The 18,131-nt window shown below is 33.9% G+C and overlaps 1 protein-coding gene across 1 annotated transcript; it reads left to right on the top strand.

The window, feature by feature from the left end:
- Window positions 1-23: 23 nt before the first annotated feature.
- Window positions 24-14,490, top strand: LOC129807302 (protein twisted gastrulation-like). The gene is made up of 3 exons (XM_055856480.1): window positions 24-150; window positions 6,414-7,013; window positions 13,858-14,490. Exons 2-3 carry the CDS (start codon window positions 6,442-6,444, stop codon window positions 14,042-14,044), a joined length of 759 nt encoding a protein of 252 aa, XP_055712455.1. The 5' UTR covers window positions 24-150; window positions 6,414-6,441; the 3' UTR covers window positions 14,045-14,490.
- Window positions 14,491-18,131: the final 3,641 nt, after the last annotated feature.

Genomic DNA, 18,131 nt, shown 5'->3' with positions numbered 1-18,131 from the left:
TGTTGGTGATCGTAGAGTGATCTTGTTGTCTCTTTCTATGGAATCTGTCAGAAGAGTTTTGTGTGGTGATCGCGAAAGGTGTACTTTTTTTTAATAGATCAATTACTCTTCTAATTAGTGCCATTAATCCATCGAAAACACCTGCAAAAGGTAAGTAAGATCACAAAGGAATACTTAAAGATCATGAAAATGTCCTGGGATTCGTAAAAAATAAGTCTGGGAATGGGAAAACGTCTTGTGGGAGGATCACGATTTGATCCAAAGAAATTTTCTAAGAAATATCACGCAGAAGATCAGTTTTTCCGTGATTGTTTACACAGTGAAGATTTGTTTATTTAGTCAGCTAAAGAGGAGCCAATTCGGGATTTATTTGTGGCCACTTCGTGATCTTCAAGTGATCAACCCGTGATCGCACTAAGGAATTCTTTAAGCAACTGCAAAAGTTTTTCCAATGAAACGTAATTTCTCTGTCGATTAGAAATTAAATCAATTATCTCTTTATTGAATCTGTCGTAAATTATTGATTAAAATTCTTTTATTCCCCTCAAATATCATCCAATAATGCACTAAAAGAATATTTTTAACGGTTTGTGTAGGGCACAGAAAGCTCTGGAAAGAGAAAGATTACCTCCAAATTGATCAATCTGAGTGATCGATCACTGCGATCACTGTTATAAATAGGGGAAACTGAGGCAGATCTATAAAATTTTCGAAATTAAGAATTAAAAAGATGTGGCAAAGCGTCCCAACTTTGCAGAGTACTCGAAATCACGAGAAAAAGCTCCGCTTGAAATACCTTTTTACATGTTTTTTGGGCGCACACCGGTTTACTACCGATTAAGTTGTTTGAGAAAATTGCGTAATAAAATCACATTTTGGAATATTTTAGCATAAAATAACAAGCATACGGACCCAAGATGTTTCAAGTATAAGGTGGGCCAGCAAGATGTTTCAAGTATAAGGTGGGCCAGATCGAACCGCCAGTGACGTAGATACTTTTACCCGACTGGTACAGTGTCGACAACTCAGATTTGTCAAACATTTGTAATAGAAAAATAAGAATCGAATAATGTTGCAAAGATTAATTAATTTTCTTTATAAGTGAAAATATATTTATTGTTCCTCGGCTAATGAACTTCAAATAAGTATAATATTATACATTTTGATTAAAAAAAAAACATCTTTTTACTAATATGACCACATTGGGTATGATATTAAAATTTCCTAGGATAAAATATCGTCCATATAATGCCATTAAACTCAATCATTTCCTTAAATCGATTTTCCATTGTTAAATTTTAAAATTTAATCTTATTTTGCAGCTAATATGTTTAAAAATTGCATTCATTGTACACTTCTTAGTCAATTTTCAATTTTATTAAGTTTTTTGAAAAATTATAGACTATACAGAAAAAAAATTCACAGCATTCTAGGCAAGCTAGCCTTACCGGCCAATTCAATGTATGGGGTCGTGGAGCACCACATTTCTCTTTTTACATCGGATTTTATAGTTTCCATATCGATAAAATGGTTTTTCCAACAATTTTATTACCAAAGAAAAAGTAACACTTCAGAAAAATTAATTTTTTTTTTGATAGTTTGTTTCACTAAAATGATAGTTCCAATGAGTGTATTAGGCCCAGGCTTGTAAATAATACCTCGTTTAATGTTTCGACAGCAATATTTTCAGATATTTCGAGATTCAGAGGCATGTACCTTCACATTCGAATGTAAAAATTGTACCATATGCCTTGGAACAAATCGATATTGCTTTTTTATTTGTCTTGTAACAAAAAATTAAGAACTTTAAATACTAAATGAGGTAAGCAATGGATCTTAATGAATTACAGATTCTTTTTGTGTAGCAAACATTAAGATTAATTTTCGATTTTCCCGGAAAAAGATGGTAAAGTCTGAACTGCAGAGAGCATTTTCCCTGGCGTAACTTTCTCTTTGTGAAAAAATTATTTGATAATATTTTTATGATTTAAATTTTAAAAAATAGACCAAGAATCAGAATATTGGGAGATAATTCCAAAGTGCGGTAAAGTGCCAAATCTTTTATAAAGAGTACAACATCATACATGAATAAACAATTGAATGGGTTTTACCACAATGAAGACTACAATGATCAAAAAAGGTCACGTTTTAATCCAGAATAGAAATTATGCGAATAACGCAATTAATTCTTAAAAATTCCGAATATCGTAAATATTTATCTCTCAAGTATTTCAATATTCAAAAAAAAACTCGCTAAAGGCGAGAAAATGCCCCTCGTTGGCAAAATTTCATCAGGTGATGACATTTTATAGGTTTCGGGGCATGAAAATTGATTAAAAAACACAAAATACTTGTAAATGTAAAAATAATGGATAAAAATTAAGTCATATAAGATCCAAAATAGTCGTAAAATTGTACTGAAAGAACCATAAGTTGAGAATTCAAATGCCACCTTAAATTTCTTTTCTGAATTACTCTTGACAGTTCTGAAAAAAACTCATTCCTGATACATACGTAACGATGTCAATTTTAGAGGAAAATTTTAGAAAGTGTTGGAAAAAGAATAACTTAATAAAATAGCTTTTTGTTAATAAAATCAATAAAAACTAATTTTAAGATTTTTCTTGTTTTTTTTTTCTTAGTTTAACACAAAACAAAAAATGTGGAAATCTTAATGGGGAAATGGATTTATGAGTCCTTAGAACCGTTGTAGAAGTCTTACGAAATTATAGAAAATTTAATTTGCTTTTTGTTTAGAATATCTGAACTCGACATTTTATATCAATTTGGTATTCTACGTGATTTATAGAATTCTTTATCATTTTGCTTATGCTAAGTTTTTTCCAAAGAAAATACATTAGTATTGAAAGTTCTGACACATTTGTGATTTGCTCATGCAATGTATGGTCTGCCGGGTTTCGTGGAAATAATTTTTGCTCAGTGGAATTTTGTGGCAAAAAAGTATGAGAAAAACAGAAACAACATCAAATATTAGTTTAATTGATAATAATAGTAATTTCTGTTAACAATTAAACTAATAATTTTGATATATTCCCAACATTTTATAGAAAAGTATTCGCATGAGATTTTGGCGCGAGTCACGAACAGATGATTTTTGACATAACCTCCAAAAAGTATCTACGTCATCACCAGCCCGATCTGGCCCACCTTATTACTTTGTTATTTGTTTTTATTCATCTTGATACGGACCAGCGGAGATATAAACAAATAAATTCGAAAAGGCATATCGTTTACGGGAACTTTACCGATTCATTACCGATTAAGTCTAAGTCCGATGCAGCCGGATTGGAAATTTCAAGTACTTAAAAAGAAATCCAAATTTCTGCCTTTAAAAAGTGGGTTAACTTTGATATTCGAAAATTAGACATCGAAATGTTTTTCGAACGACGAAATTCACTTTGATTACCTCCAAAATATATACGAAAGTTTAGAAAAATCTGAATCGTTTCCAAAATAAAAAAAGACTGTCCTTGATAATTTTGACTTCCCAGCAACGACAGTTCCCTGTTTGAACGTTTGAACACTGTTCGACGAACGTTTTTATTTGATATTTTTATCACAAATACATAAAAAATGGACGGACGGACGGATAGATATATTAAAGTCTCATCTCAGTATACAATGAATCAGTCGTTAAAATGAGAAGTGCCACCGAGGGCACGGATGCGGATACAGTAGACTCTCTCTCAATCGGGAATATGGGGCAAAATGTCATCCGGTTTAGCGATAGAATTTAGCGTCAAAGCCTTTGTTAATTCCAGAAAAAGCGCTCAATTATAAAGATTCACGATAAAATAGGAAGAACTACAGCGAATTTGAGCGAATTAGCTTCATAATTAAACGTGAAAATTGTCAACAAAATTTGACGCCCGATTGAAAAAGAGCCGATTGAGTGAGAGTCTACTGTATCAAGCCAGAAATGGCTGTTTATGGCTCCATTGATAGGTCAAATAACGCGTAACAAAGTTAAAATAACGTTTTCATTACATAAAACAAACGAAATCACAAATTCAGAGCAAATGATTGTGAAAAATAAAAGTCTACCCAACCCGTCCGCATTAATCATGAAACCCGTAGGAGAATTATGTAGTTCTAACAATGTTAACACTCACTTTAAAACCCGCGCCAAAAATTCACATTGGTATAAAATGCCAATGCAGATATTCTCAACAATAAAAAAAAAAAACAGTTTTTCAATAGTACAATAGCAATAGGTTTTCAATAGTATTCTACAGCAGTTCTAGGACTCATAAATTAATTTCCCATAATAAATATTTTCCCATTTTCTTGTAATTTTTATATAAATTTTGTGAAAATTGACAACAAATGCCAAAGTGAATTTTTACAGATTTTCGTAGCAAAAAGCCATTTTCCATTGAATTTCCTTTTTCCTAGCAATAAAGGCAAGGATTTTACGGCTCATATCAATATATTTTCCTGTAAAATTTTTAAATTCTCATATATAATTAGCGCTTTTTTAAAGAAAAATTTACTTGAAATTCAAACAGGAATTAAAAAAAAAAAAGAAAAACAAGGCGTAAAGTGAATTTTCACATTATTTTTCTTTACAGAAATTCTAAGTCTTATATTATTTAATTCTTCATCAATCTTGTAACATTTTCAAGTACTTTTTGCGATTTTTTCGAATCATGACGCAACTCAAAAAATGTTAACATTTTTTAGGTTATGTAGTATAAGTCAATCAAATTTCAATTTCTGATGCTAACTCCATATAAAAAAAGATTTTATGCCAATCTGGTATTCTACGCCAATTGTTTGTTTTTTTCCCCTTTTAAAAAAAAATAGAAAAGTTATCAATTACTTTTTTCCACTAAACGAAAGCTAATTAAATTCCCTATACATTCGTGTTATCACTTTAGCATAATATTGAATAGAATTCCTACTATGAAGCTCTAAACTTAAAATTGGAGTAGAAGTAGAATGTCACTTTGGGTTTTAAGGTGTTAATCAAGATTATCGATATGAGATGAGTTCGAAAAATCGATTCATTGATTTTTTTTAACCCATTAGGAAACTAATCCCAAAATATGAACATTCTATCTCAAGTATTTCTGGTACATTGACTGAATGGGTTAATGAAAACTACTTAATGATATTATGCAAATATGTATAAAGGACTCTAGTAAGTTATATTGACAAATCGATGCCGAGATTTCGTGTCAAAAATCGATGGCTGATGTCGATCTTTGTAAAATATCGACATATTGATCGACATGATCTTTTCGAAAAACCGAACATTTGGTTTTCCTGAAAATTTGACAGAAATTGTCATTGGGACTGTGTATTTCGTATGGTTTCTAAGATTAACTTCCTAATCGATATTAGGTGATTAGATGAAATTCTTATCAATCTCACCTACTATAAGAAAGATATCAACTTGCAGTTTTCGGCAAAGGTTATACTATATCGGTTGAAAATTGCAACTTGGTGCACTGACCAAAATTGTGGATTTTAAACTGGCCATAACTCCGGTTCTAATTGTCAGAATTTAAAAAGTGAGGGCGTTTTGGAAAGCTCTCGTGAAATGCCACTTCCCTATTTACATCGAAAGTTCGTAAAACTACCGCTAGGGGCGCTATTATTAATAACATTTTTTTTTTCAATTTTCTAAGTTAAATAACTCAAAAATTCCATTGTGCATCGGGCTGAAATTTTAGTATGTTGTAGCAGACTGTTATACCTATCAAACAAAACAAAAATTTGAGTCGATCAATAACATCTGACCCGAGCTATAAGGCGTCAAAGTTCGAATATTGACCGGCCTCTATCTCCGGTTCTAATTAACATTTTGACCTAAATTTTGGGTTTTTGGTTTTGTCTCCATGAGCACTTTCAGATGACTGTTCAAAAGGTCACCACAGGTGGCGCTGCAATAGCCTAAAAATCATCAAAATTCTAACTAATTTTTCTCTAAAACGCCATTATGCAAATTAATCAAAATTTAGAGTGTTGTAGCCTAGGCTATGAAGTTTCCAAAAAGCGGTGTGGGTTTGCTGTGGCTATAATAAAATCGGAGATATGAGGGATCAAACTTTCCGAAATCCAAAACGCTATATCTCCGGTTCTAATTAACCGATTTTGACAAGTAAGGGCGTAAATGAAAGGTATTGCAAAGCGCTACAACTTTGTAAAACACTTGAACTTCGTAGGACTAACGCTAGTCGAAAAAAAAACATTTTTCACATTACATAACCTTAATTATCTTGATTTCCGCTTAACCGATCTTTATGATTTATCAGGCATAATTTAGGTAACATTCATATCTATATTCGTTCATACTTAATTTTTTGGTCAGATTATGCCATCTTTCTGAATACTAGCGGTAATAATTGGAACTAGATCTTTATTAGGCTTTTGTTGCAAATTCACAGCGACATCTTTTAGTAAATATCGGCGATCATGGCCAATCGGGATCATTTGCTGTGGATAGGGATCACTTCGGTGGTTCTCCTGGCGTTCTGCATACATTTGTCGTACAGCTGCAATGAGATGGTTTGCGCATCCGTTGTGTCAAAATGCATGCTGACGCAGAGCTGCAAGTGTGACTTGAAGAACTGCAGTTGTTGCAAGGAGTGCTTCTCCTGTCTGTCCTACCTCTACAGCGAATGCTGCAGCTGTGTGGAAATGTGTCCAAAGCCCAATGAAACCAAGAATGCTCTGTCCAAGAAGTCCCACGTGGAGGAACTCGAGGGAGTTCCTGGTCTGTTCAATGCTCTGACTGATGAGCCTGATATTGAGGACAAATGGACAATTTTCACCTTTCCCGTGGATTTCGATGCTGCTCTCTACGGTGCTAAGCTCGATCGGGATCACACTTTCTATGTCCATTCGTCGGAGCAAGAACTGGAGTCATCGCTGAAGAACGAGAAGAATATCGTGACACTCAACTGCACGGTCGCGTACTTGTCTCAGTGCATGTCCTGGAACAAGTGCAAAGATCACTGCAACAGCATGGGTGCAACGAGTTACAGGTGAGTCTAGATTTTCCGCCAAACATTTCAAAATATTCTTTGAAAATTTAATTTGGGCGGGTCCAATTGCTTTCCAATTTGTGATTGGAAGTCTTATTTGAATTTTAAACCAAGGGAATTTCTTGACTACTGGACTTAAACTATTAATTTAAAAAAAAATTGTTTCTTTAAAAAAAAATTTTAAAAAAACTTATGAAAATTTTTTGGGAAATGTTTAAAGAATTTGGCAAGGAAAAACAAATTTAAAATAAGTGAAATTTATAATAAATATTTTTTTTATTTTTTTCAAAAGGAAAAATAAAACATTTCCTAATTGTAAAATAGGGGAAATGCTTCTAATTTTGTCCAGTTTCTTATTTTGGACACTTTGAGGATAACATTGGACACTAAAAATAAATTGATTAAAATGATGGATTTTTATTCCAATATTTGATGAATAATGAATTCTATCTAAATATTTGTTCTTTTTGGAAGATTTTAACACTAAATACGTTAAAATTTGAATATGATTTGAGTTGAAATTGCTTTGTTGAAAATTCAGTGTGAGCAATTGCTTACGAGAAATATGACAGAACTTCGTGGCTTACTTCAGTCTTATTTAGTTTTGGTGAAGTACTAACAAAGTTTGTTCGCTGTTTTTGAGTGATATTATTGAATATTCATTGAATATTGTGTTGATTCACGTTACTGATGATTTGTACATTTGACCTGAAGTGAGATTTGCCTTGTGAATTAGATTTTTGGTGTGAAAAATGGGAAATTTTTTAAGACATTCACCAGTGAGGTGATGATTCTTATTTTGGACAGGTGTTTTTCTCACGAAATTTCGTGAAGTTTTAGCTTTTGTGATGACTAGGTTGGACAAATGCCTGGAGAAATAAAGGAGCATCATCTCTACGAAAGAGATGCAGTGAGAAATGCCTTGAAAGGCTCCCGGAAAGGGCAGGGAATGAGCGAATCCGCACGTACTTGGAGTACCGAAGTCAACTCACTTTAATGAATGATATGGAAAGTTTCTGGGCTTCTTGTGACATTCCACGTTTCCCTTACATGACCAGGAAGAGGACTTGGTAAGATTGGTTCATAAAATGAAGAACAATGGGCATCCTGTTGAGGCGGATTATCTGTCCAAATTTACAGACAAGTTGTAAAAATTAATAACCAAGTTGTCCAAAATAAGAGTCAAATTCACCTCTACATATCAATTCATTTTTAAACGTATTAAAACTAATTTTAGTAAAAATGAGATGATAAATAGCTTGCCAAGTTTCGAAACAATCCTTCTGAAAAGAGAGTAACAAGAAAAGTCAATTAGTATTGAAAATATGGCACTTCAAACTTGGAACTTCGATGCTTATAAGCAGACTGTCCAAAATTATAAGCACTTCCCCTATTGTTTTCAAAAACGCTATTAAATTGCTATAGTTTATTTTCTAAAGAAAATTATTATTTTTTAAATATATATTTTATTTGTTATTTAAATATATTTTTTGCTTTCCAATTTTAATTTTCAAAAATATCATTCCAAATTTTCAGTCAAAAATCCTTGATTTGAAGATATTGTTACGGTTTGTTTATAAAACAACTTTCCTGTCACTTTTTGAGAAAAAACTAACCACTATATCAGATACGGAAAACCTTGACAATTTCCGATTTTGCCTTTTCGTATTAGGTGAGATTCTTAACAATCTCACCTACTATAATCCTAACAAAATTTCATGTCCTCCGATCGCGCTCAAACTTGGCCAAAATGTGTTTCGCCACTTCCTGATCACGAATATATGGGGGGCTAAGTTACGTTCCCGGCCGGCCGGCCGGCCGGCCGTCCGGCCGTCCGGCCGCTCTTTGGAGCTTAATAGCTCCTAAACTAAAAAAGATATCGACTTGCGGTTTTCGGCAAAGGTTATATATCGCATGAAAATTGCAACTTGGTGCATTGACCCCCCACCCCCCACCCCTCCTACCGCCATTTTGAAGACCCCCCTTTTTTTGTTTTCTCAATAGCTCCGCCCCTATGGCATCGATCGGGCTCAAATTTTAGTATGTTATAGCTGGGCCTTAGAGCTTTCCATCAATACCAAACTTAAGGTCCCCCGACCCCCCTGACCCGAGCTATAAGGGTCAAAAAAAAAATTTTTAAAATGGCCATAACTCCGGTTCTAATTGTCAGAATTTAAAAAATGAGGGCTTTTTGGAAAGCTCTCGTGAAATGTCACTTCTCCTTCTAACATCGCAAGTTCATAAAACCACCGCTAGGGGCGCTATTTTTAAAAAGAAAATTTTTAAATCTTAAAAGTTAAATAACTCAAAAATTCCTTATGCAATCGGGCTGAAATTTTAGTATGTTGTAGCCGTTGATTATACCTATCAAACAAAAAAAACCTTAAGTCGATCCATAACCCCTGACCCGAGCTATAAAGGGTCAAAGTTCGAACATTGACCGGCCTCTATCTCCGGTTCTAATTAACATATCGACATAAATTTTACCTTTTTGGTTTCGTCTCGATGAGCACTTTCAGATGGAAGTTCAAAAAGTCACCACAGGTGGCGCTGCGATAGCGTCAAAATTCATCGAAATTCAAAATCATTTTTCTCAAAAACGGCATTGTGCAAGTTAATCAAATTTTAGTATGTTGTAGTCCAGTCTAGGACGTTTCCAAAATGGTGCGTATGTGCGCTGTGGTTTCAATAGAACCGGAGATATGAGGGGTCAAAGTTCACGAAATTCAAAAAATCATATCTCCGGTTCTATGTGACCGATTTTGATGAATGAGGGCTTAAACGAAAGATCTCACCAAATGCTACAGCTTTCTAGAATATTTGAACTTCGTGGAACCAACACCAGGGGCGCCACAGTCGAAAAACCAATTTCAATATCACATAACCTCAATTATCTCGACTGTCGCTGAACCGATTTTGATGATTACTTCAACATAATTGTAGAGGACATTTGTCTCTACATTTCGTCCATACATCATTTTCCGCTCAGACTACGCTATCACTCCGATTTTGCCGTTTAAGTGTGAAAAAATTGATTTTTCCCATAATAACGCTTTGAAATCACTTAGATGCCAATTTGACTGCCTCTACTCCACCAAGACACTTAAAATAGGGTTTTAAATGGAAAGTACCACAAAATACAACAATTCTTTGATATAGTTGAAGTTCAACAAATGACTACTTGGGGCACTCTGGATGAAAAAACGAGTTAAGAAACAAAAAACCTCGATTATCTTGGCTTCTGAGTAATCGATGAGATCATGTTCTACGGGAAAATTATAGAGAACATTCTGGTCTACATTTCACCCATATAACACTTTTCTGTCAGTTCATCCAAATCCTTGATATTTTGGTTTAAATACAAAATTTGTACAATTTCACGAATTTGATTCAAGATAACTGAATGGCGACTCCCAACTTCAGCTCCAAATCGAATTTGCATGCACTCCGAGTTAGCTCACGTTAAGAATCTCACCTACATAAGCCGGTTAGGATTATCTGTCCCTTTAAGCGAGTGACGGTATTTTCTTAATCGAGTTTTTTTTAATTATTGTCACATTTGCATCTCGGCTTACAGGTTTTTGTAAAATAGTTTGTAAAAATACAATAAAAAAAAACACCTTTCAATAAGTACTTAATTAAGGCCTTTCGACTAAGCACTTTTTAAGTAGTTACTCTAATGCTAATAAAATATTTCTCTAATTCCTCAAGAGAATATTTAACAAAATTAGGGAGCTTTTGAAGAAAATTAGATTCCTGGACTACGAGCTGCTGGGACTAAAAACGGCTCTTGAGTTAAAGTTTTCAGACGAGAATGTACATACTTTGCAAAATTTAATGATTTTCAATTTGTGTACAATTATCACTAAAGGCCTCTACCGCCTCTACACACTATAGGACCAATTCCTATAAAAAAATGTTCTTTTAAAAAAAATTTCCTCCATCCTTGTAGGCAGAAACGTCAGATTTTTTTTAAAAAAGGCAATTTTGACGAAAATTGCTTCTAGTTTTTTTTTTAAAGAAATTAACAATTTTGAGAGTGAAAACTAACGTTTAGTGGCATTTTGAGGTTATGTTTATATTTATCTCCAAGTGACAGATAAAATCCCAAATGGATAAAAATGTCGAATAGCCAAAAATTTCCCTTTATCAAAACAAGCGAAACTAATAATTTTCCAAAACAGAAAATTTCTCTTTGACTCTAGGGACGAAAATAATAATTTCCCTAAACATAGAAAATTTCCCTTTGCTCCAGCAAGAGAAATTAATAATTTTCCTAAAACAGAAAATATCCATTTGTCTTTATGAACACAACTAATAATTTCCCTAAACATCTCGCTTGCTGGAACGAAACCATTAATTTTCCAAAACAGAAGATTTCCCTTTAACTCTAAAAGTGAAACTAATAATTTCCATGAACATTAAAAATTTCCCTTTAGCAAGGGAAATTAATAATTTTCCAAAACAGAAAATTTGCCTTTGTGTTCTACGAACGCAACTAATAATTTCCCTAAACATATCGGTTGCTGGAGCGAAACTAATAATTTTCCAAAACAAAGAATTTCCCTTTAACTCTTAAGTGAAACTAATAATTTCCCTAAACATTGAAAAAAAACCTTTAAGCAAGCGAAATTAAGAATTTTCCAAAACAGAAAATTTCCCTTTGCCTCTACGGACGCAACTAATAATTTCCCTAAACATAGGAAATTTCCCTTTGCTCCCCTTAGCAAGCGAAATTAATAATTTTCCTAAAGCAGAAAATTTCACTTTGTCTCTACGAACGCAACTAATAATTTCCCTAAACATAGGATATTTCCCTTTGCTACAGGAAGCGAAACTAATAATTTTCCAAAACAGAAAATTTCCCTTTAACTCTTAAAGTGAAACTAAGAATTTCCTAAAACACAAAATTTCCCTTTGCCTTTATACGAACGAGACTAATAATTCACCAAAACAGAAAATTTCTCTTGTTACAGCAATTAAAGATAATAATGTCCCAAAACACAAAAGAATATCCTTTGCCAAAACAAGCAAAATTAATAATATCCTAAAATTTTGGTTTTCCGGGGTTTTTGACTTTACGAGATTTTCAATATTTTGGCTTTCGGAATATTGATTTTTCAGGATTTTTATCTTTTCATTATTTTGTCTCTCAGGATTTTGATCGTTACAGAATTTATTTATTTATTATTATTTATTTATTAATTTATAAATCGTTACAGATTTCGAAATTTTGTATTTTCGACATTTTGACCGTTTCACAATTTTGGCTTTTCGAGATTTTGGCCTGTTTGTGATTTTGACTTTCGGGTTTTGGCTTTCGGAATTTTTGACCGTTTCAGAATGTTGGTTTTTCTTGATTTTCGATTTTCAGGATTTTGACTGTTTCGGAATTTTGGCTTTTCGAGATTTTGGTCTTTTTGGGATTTTGATCGTTTTGAAATTTTGGCTTTTCGATAAATTAGTTTCTCCGAATTTTAGATTTCGGGTTTGGGCTTTCGATATTTTGGTGCTTTGAGATTTTGTTCTTTTCGCGATTTTGACTTTTGGGATTTGGTTTTCTATATTTTGGCTGTTCGAATTTTAACCGTTTCAAAATTTTGGATTCTCTTGATTTTCGATTTTCAGGATTTTGACTGTTTCGGAACTTTGCCTTTTCGAGATTTTGGTCTTTCCGGGATTTTGATCATTTTGGAATTTTGGGTTTTCAATAAATTAGTTTTTCGGGATTTTGGCTTTCGATATTTTGGCGTTTTGAGATTTTGTTCTTTTCGGGATTTTGACTTTCGGAATTTGGTTTTCGATATTTTGGCTTTTCGAATTTTGACCGTTTAAGAATTATGGTTTTTCTTGATTTTCGATTTTCAGGATTTTGACTGTTTCGGAACTTTGCCTTTTCGAGATTTTGGTTTTTTCGGAATTTTGATCATTTTGGAATTTTGGCTTTTCGATAAATTAGTTTTTAGTGATTTTGGATTTTTTGTTTTGGCTTTTCGAGATTTTGGTCTTTTCAGTATATTGACTTTCGGGTTTTGGCTTACGATATTTTGGCTTTCGGAATTTTGATTTTTACGCATTTTGGTCTTTTCGTTGTTTTGACTCTCAGAATTGTGACCGTTTCAGAATTTTGGTTTTTCTAGATTTTAGATTTTCGGCATTTTGACTATTTCGGAATTTTGGCTTTTCAGGTTTTTTTTTTCTTTTCGGGATTTTGACCGTTTTGGAATTTTGGATTTTCGATAAATTAGTTTTTCGGTATTTTGAATTTCGGATTTTGGCTTACGATATTTCGGCTTTCGGGATTTTCAGCGGTTCAGAATTTTAGTTTTTCGAGTTTTGGCTTTTACGTTTATGTCATTTACGTGATAATTTTTTCTTATTTTCTACTTAAATTTTTACATATTGCCGCCACGTGTCACTACTGTCCCCATATTCCTAAATTAAGGACTTAATTAAGTACTTATTAAGGACTTTTAGCATTGCACTAAAGGCCCTAAATACACTTTACTTTGTATACCTGATATTTTCCAAGCCCCATGAATAAAATTTCTCTCAATTATCAATTGAGGAGGAACTGACCTATTTCCTACTGATCTATTTTTTGTATTACTGCGAAATATTTAATTGCAGTTAAGATAATATTTTCTTTGCAACATTTTCGAAATAACGAAGAGAAAGATATAAATCAGAAAAGTATAAAATTTTATGCTCTTGAGCGCTTCTTATTGCGTATCATGAGAACGCCACACCCGATTATCTGACGGAGAGTGAGTCAGATGAGAGTGCGATGGATTAAGAAATAAATTTCCGTGTTTATGTCTCACCTGGGGCTTTGCTTGAGCAGGTGGTTCCATGATGGATGCTGCGAGTGCGTCGGTTCCACGTGCATCAACTATGGAATCAATGAAAGTCGATGTCTCATGTGCCCGGAAAACAAGGAGGATGACTTCGAGGAGATGCCCAGCGAGGATGATTTGGACTATGGGGAGGGTATGGGACCGCTCGATGGTACCCTGGAGAACAACATGTAAAGTCTAAGGGGCACAAATCTCTAATATCAATCTCTCTCTCTAAAATCTCGACAGTTTTTCTTTTTTTTTCGTTTTTCACGAAATCCAACAAATAATACTCTTGCCATAAGATCAAGGGACAATTTTACTTATTAATGAACAAAAAAAAAAGTAGCAAAAGTACTTTTCAAAACAAAAATACGTACTTGGAATGTAATTTTTTTATTTAAAAAAAAAAAGATGAATTTTTATTTTTTATTCTTTTTAAAGAAAATCATGTGCCTGCAAAAAAAGTGCCTTAAGTATTGGAGGTTTCTTAAGTTAAGAAGAGAAAAAAAAAGCTCTTGTAAAAGTATTTAGAAACAATTCCGGACCATTTATTGAATGTAAAATGATTTATATTATATTTTTTTTTGGTGAGAAAAAAATATTTTCAAGAAGAATCATAAATGTATGATGAAGAAAAATCAATGCCTTTCACTTTCCAAACCACAATCCAGGGGGAAGAGTCCTTGGACGGAGTTCTGGGTGTCCTCAAAAATGCGCAGCAGCTGAATAGTGTATTGGAATTCATTATTAATTGTGTCGACGGAAATTTTCATCTGGTAATTACACTAGCATTTGCATACTAAATATTAATTTGGACAGAATCTCCTTGAGAGCGCGCTAAAATGTGTTTATTCTGCAAACGCCTGCCTCATTTTGCCATTGTTGGGTGTTTGATGGAAAAGCTGAGAGGAAGTTTGTGAACTCGGGAAAACTTGAAATATTGTAGCAAGACTATACCCTTCAATTTCTCATGTTTTCGCTTCTATCGTCTTTCATCACTTGCAATTCAAGTTGTTTTCAACAAGTAGTGCCAAGCAGAAAGTCTTGTTCATGTTACAGAGAGTATGCTTTCAGGGAGAATGGATTTAACAATCTCCTAGAGTTGGTTCTGAAAAAAATATTCAGATAATATTCGAAAATCTACCGAAAATCCAAAGTACTAGTTCACATATTCGCCGCTTGAGCGCTTCTCGATTCTCGTTAAAAGTTGTCAAGCAAGATGAGTAATCTTGTGGGTCCTGCAGCACTGAATTTTTCTCAACGGACAAGATGAACAACGAGATCTACATTGAGCTCAAACTCAAGTAGATTTTGATTCTCCAAAAGTGTCTTGGATAAAAGGTAAATGGAACTCTATTTGCACAAAAAGTCGTTGAAGTTCGAAGAATTCAAATTCAATTTCGAAATTTCATACTAAATTTTCGAACAAGATGGGGAAACTTTATCAAATATCACACTAAAAAGCTGGCAAAAGAGTTACTCAGTGATTATGGAGTGATTAGATACTGGGGCAAGAACAGTAAACGTCGTTGTTCTTTTTTTTCCTCACAACAATGTGAAGACCGTCACATTTTGACCCTTGAGCACTTCGAAATTCGAAGAGGATGTAACTTCCGCTACCTTGCGAAAGTGTTAAGAAGTAAGAAAGTCTCTTTTGAATCTTTAAATAGATTTTCGAATTTTTCAAAATCTACTTCTGTTCGGAAAGATTAAAGAGTATTTTATTCAGAAACGATTTTATAATGTTATTTCCGTTATTACAATGAAAACTCATCAACTTTTTCCAGAGCTTTAGGCTCGGTCTCCAAGCCTTCATCAGTGGTCAAGTCTTTCAAATGTTCTCTGAGATTCGTTCATTAATTGGATCAGGATGTTCACAGGGCATGTAGAGGAAATGGGGGCACTTTCTTACAATTTTCTATGGGATTTCTCTAACACCGTTTTTCACAATTTTCTTCACTTTTCTTCTTTCTTGAACTTTTTCGAGGTATCCAGCAGCTTGTCTTTGTCCGCACTGATCTCTTTACCAGTTCAGAGGTTAAGTCTAACGAATTATTGACAGAATCTCAAAGAACATTTGAAAAACTTAAACAGTGATGAAAGCTTAGAGATCAAGCCGAAAGCTTTGGAAAAAGTTAATGAGTTTTCCCTCAGTGAATTGTATTTTCCCGACGATTTCCGGAATCCCCACCTCGTTATGCTAAAACCACCCTGGATTGGTTCAGCGGGTTCAGCAAGAACAATGTGCAATATGGAAAAGATCTTTAATCCACTCTGTACCCCAGAAGTCCGCCTGATTGAGAAATACTAAAGAAATTTGTAGACCGATCTCAGAAAAAGGCTCAGCCAACTCAAGACATGACGAATTTCATGACAAAGTGAAAGAAGGCTGTCCACAACCATCCAGGCTTGTCAAATTCCAAATCCCTATTAAAAGTAATTAAGAAGATGGTGCGAGAATTCAGCTAGAAGCCATTGGATTACAAAAAAATAAGAGATGGCAAAGCGTCCCAGCTTTGCGGAATGCTCGAAATCACGAGATAGAGCTCACCGTGAATTAGTTTTTTTTTGCATAATCTTTTGGTGTCACTGATCTCTACTAGAGATCAGATTGATTCATAAATCACAAAAGCATTTGAAAATCAAAAAGTCGGTAATTAACCGATTCATTACCGATGAAGACCGATGCAGCCGGATTATAAATTGCAATACTTTTCCATAAAATCCAAATTTAACCAAATGGCTTGAAAAATGAGCCTTCCAAAGTGGTTGATCTTTGACCTTCAATAATTCAAAATGGCGAATTTTCCGGTCATAGGTAAATTTGGGCGAAATGTTCACCTGGACTAGCTCTAAAACATATCCGAAAATCACTGAAAAAGCTTGGGGCAATTTTAAGAAAAACCAAAAAACATGGTTTTTGGAGGGGATAGAGGGGGGTGGGGAGGAGGGAAAAAACGTCGAGAGATTTTGTTTTTTTTTATTGGGGGTCATCAAAGACTGAAAGTCGATATCTCTTACCGTTTAAGCTCCAGAACAGTGACAAGCTGAAAAAAAAAGACGATTATATAACTGCTCTCTCTTTGAGTTCGAGCAGTAAAATCTAAAACCTAGATAAAATTCTAATAAAAAATTTCTCTCCAATAAAAAAGCTTCGGGCGATGGGGCAGCTAAGAAAAAAATGATTTTTCCCAAATCTTTCGCCTCAGACTCCAAGCTTTCCTCAGTGGTCAAATCTGTTCTCTTCTTGCTTTGTCATAGGTGTCCTTAGTTCACAGGGCATTTTATCTGGGGCACCGCACTTGTCTCTTTTAGATATTTGCACAATTTACTTATTATTTTTTGTTCTGTATGTCTCTCTTGGTGGTTTCTTTGTGAGTCTCACAAAGAATAAGAAGATTGTGAAAATATCCCCCGACGCTTACCGGAATTGATGATAAGGATAACTTCTCCGGCCAAAGATTGAGACAAACTGAAGAATTTTAAGTACAATTACAGATTCCTGATGTTTTATAGAATTGAGGATCAATAAAGTTCAATGCTAAAGTTAATAGATCTTGGTCGGAAGGGGGGATCAATTTGGGGACTCAGTGAATTAGCGGATAGAGGTACTTGCTTTAAATAACGAACCGTACATTGTAAAATTTTTCAACTGATAATATAGATATTTCTGCGCTCGTCTGGACAAGCCCTGCCACTTCTTGAAATGAAACTTATTAATGGGAGCACTTAGTAAAGCCATCCTTATGTGGCCGAAAGAAGCAGTTATGAAGAACTGAAGGTAGGTCAGAAAAAAAACAGATTCTAAGTATATCGATCTAAGTATACCCTTGATCGATAACTCTAAGCATCATTATACGGACTTCAGACCTAAGGCTTAGAAATCTGGCTTAACTCCTCTAATTCCTTATCAGGCGTGATTTCTTGAGAAATTGTTGTTTTAGGTTAGATATTAAGGGCAAATAATCCAATAGATTTTGAAAAATCAATAAAATTGCTTGTTATTTAGATTTTTGAGACCTTCGGGAACTGGGCTAAACCTCCAGTCTGAAGCCGACATTACGGCCATTACGGAGTTCAGTGAATGTTCTTAAATTTTTTGTTTAAGTCGAAGCTAGATTAGGGCTCGTGTTGATGAATTGCTGTATTAGTTACAAAAGAAATACAGTTAAAGTTAAAATTCTTGTTGTTAACTTTGTGTAGTGTTTTCCAACTTCATTTTAATTAGTATAGTGACACAACAAGTCGATAAAGAAATAAAGACACTTTAAAAACCCAT

This window comes from Phlebotomus papatasi, chromosome 3 (assembly GCF_024763615.1).
Source record: "Phlebotomus papatasi isolate M1 chromosome 3, Ppap_2.1, whole genome shotgun sequence".
Taxonomy (NCBI): Eukaryota; Metazoa; Arthropoda; class Insecta; order Diptera; family Psychodidae; genus Phlebotomus; species Phlebotomus papatasi.
Note: the sequence above shows the minus strand (reverse complement) of the source record. Positions and strands in the feature narration are given on the sequence as shown.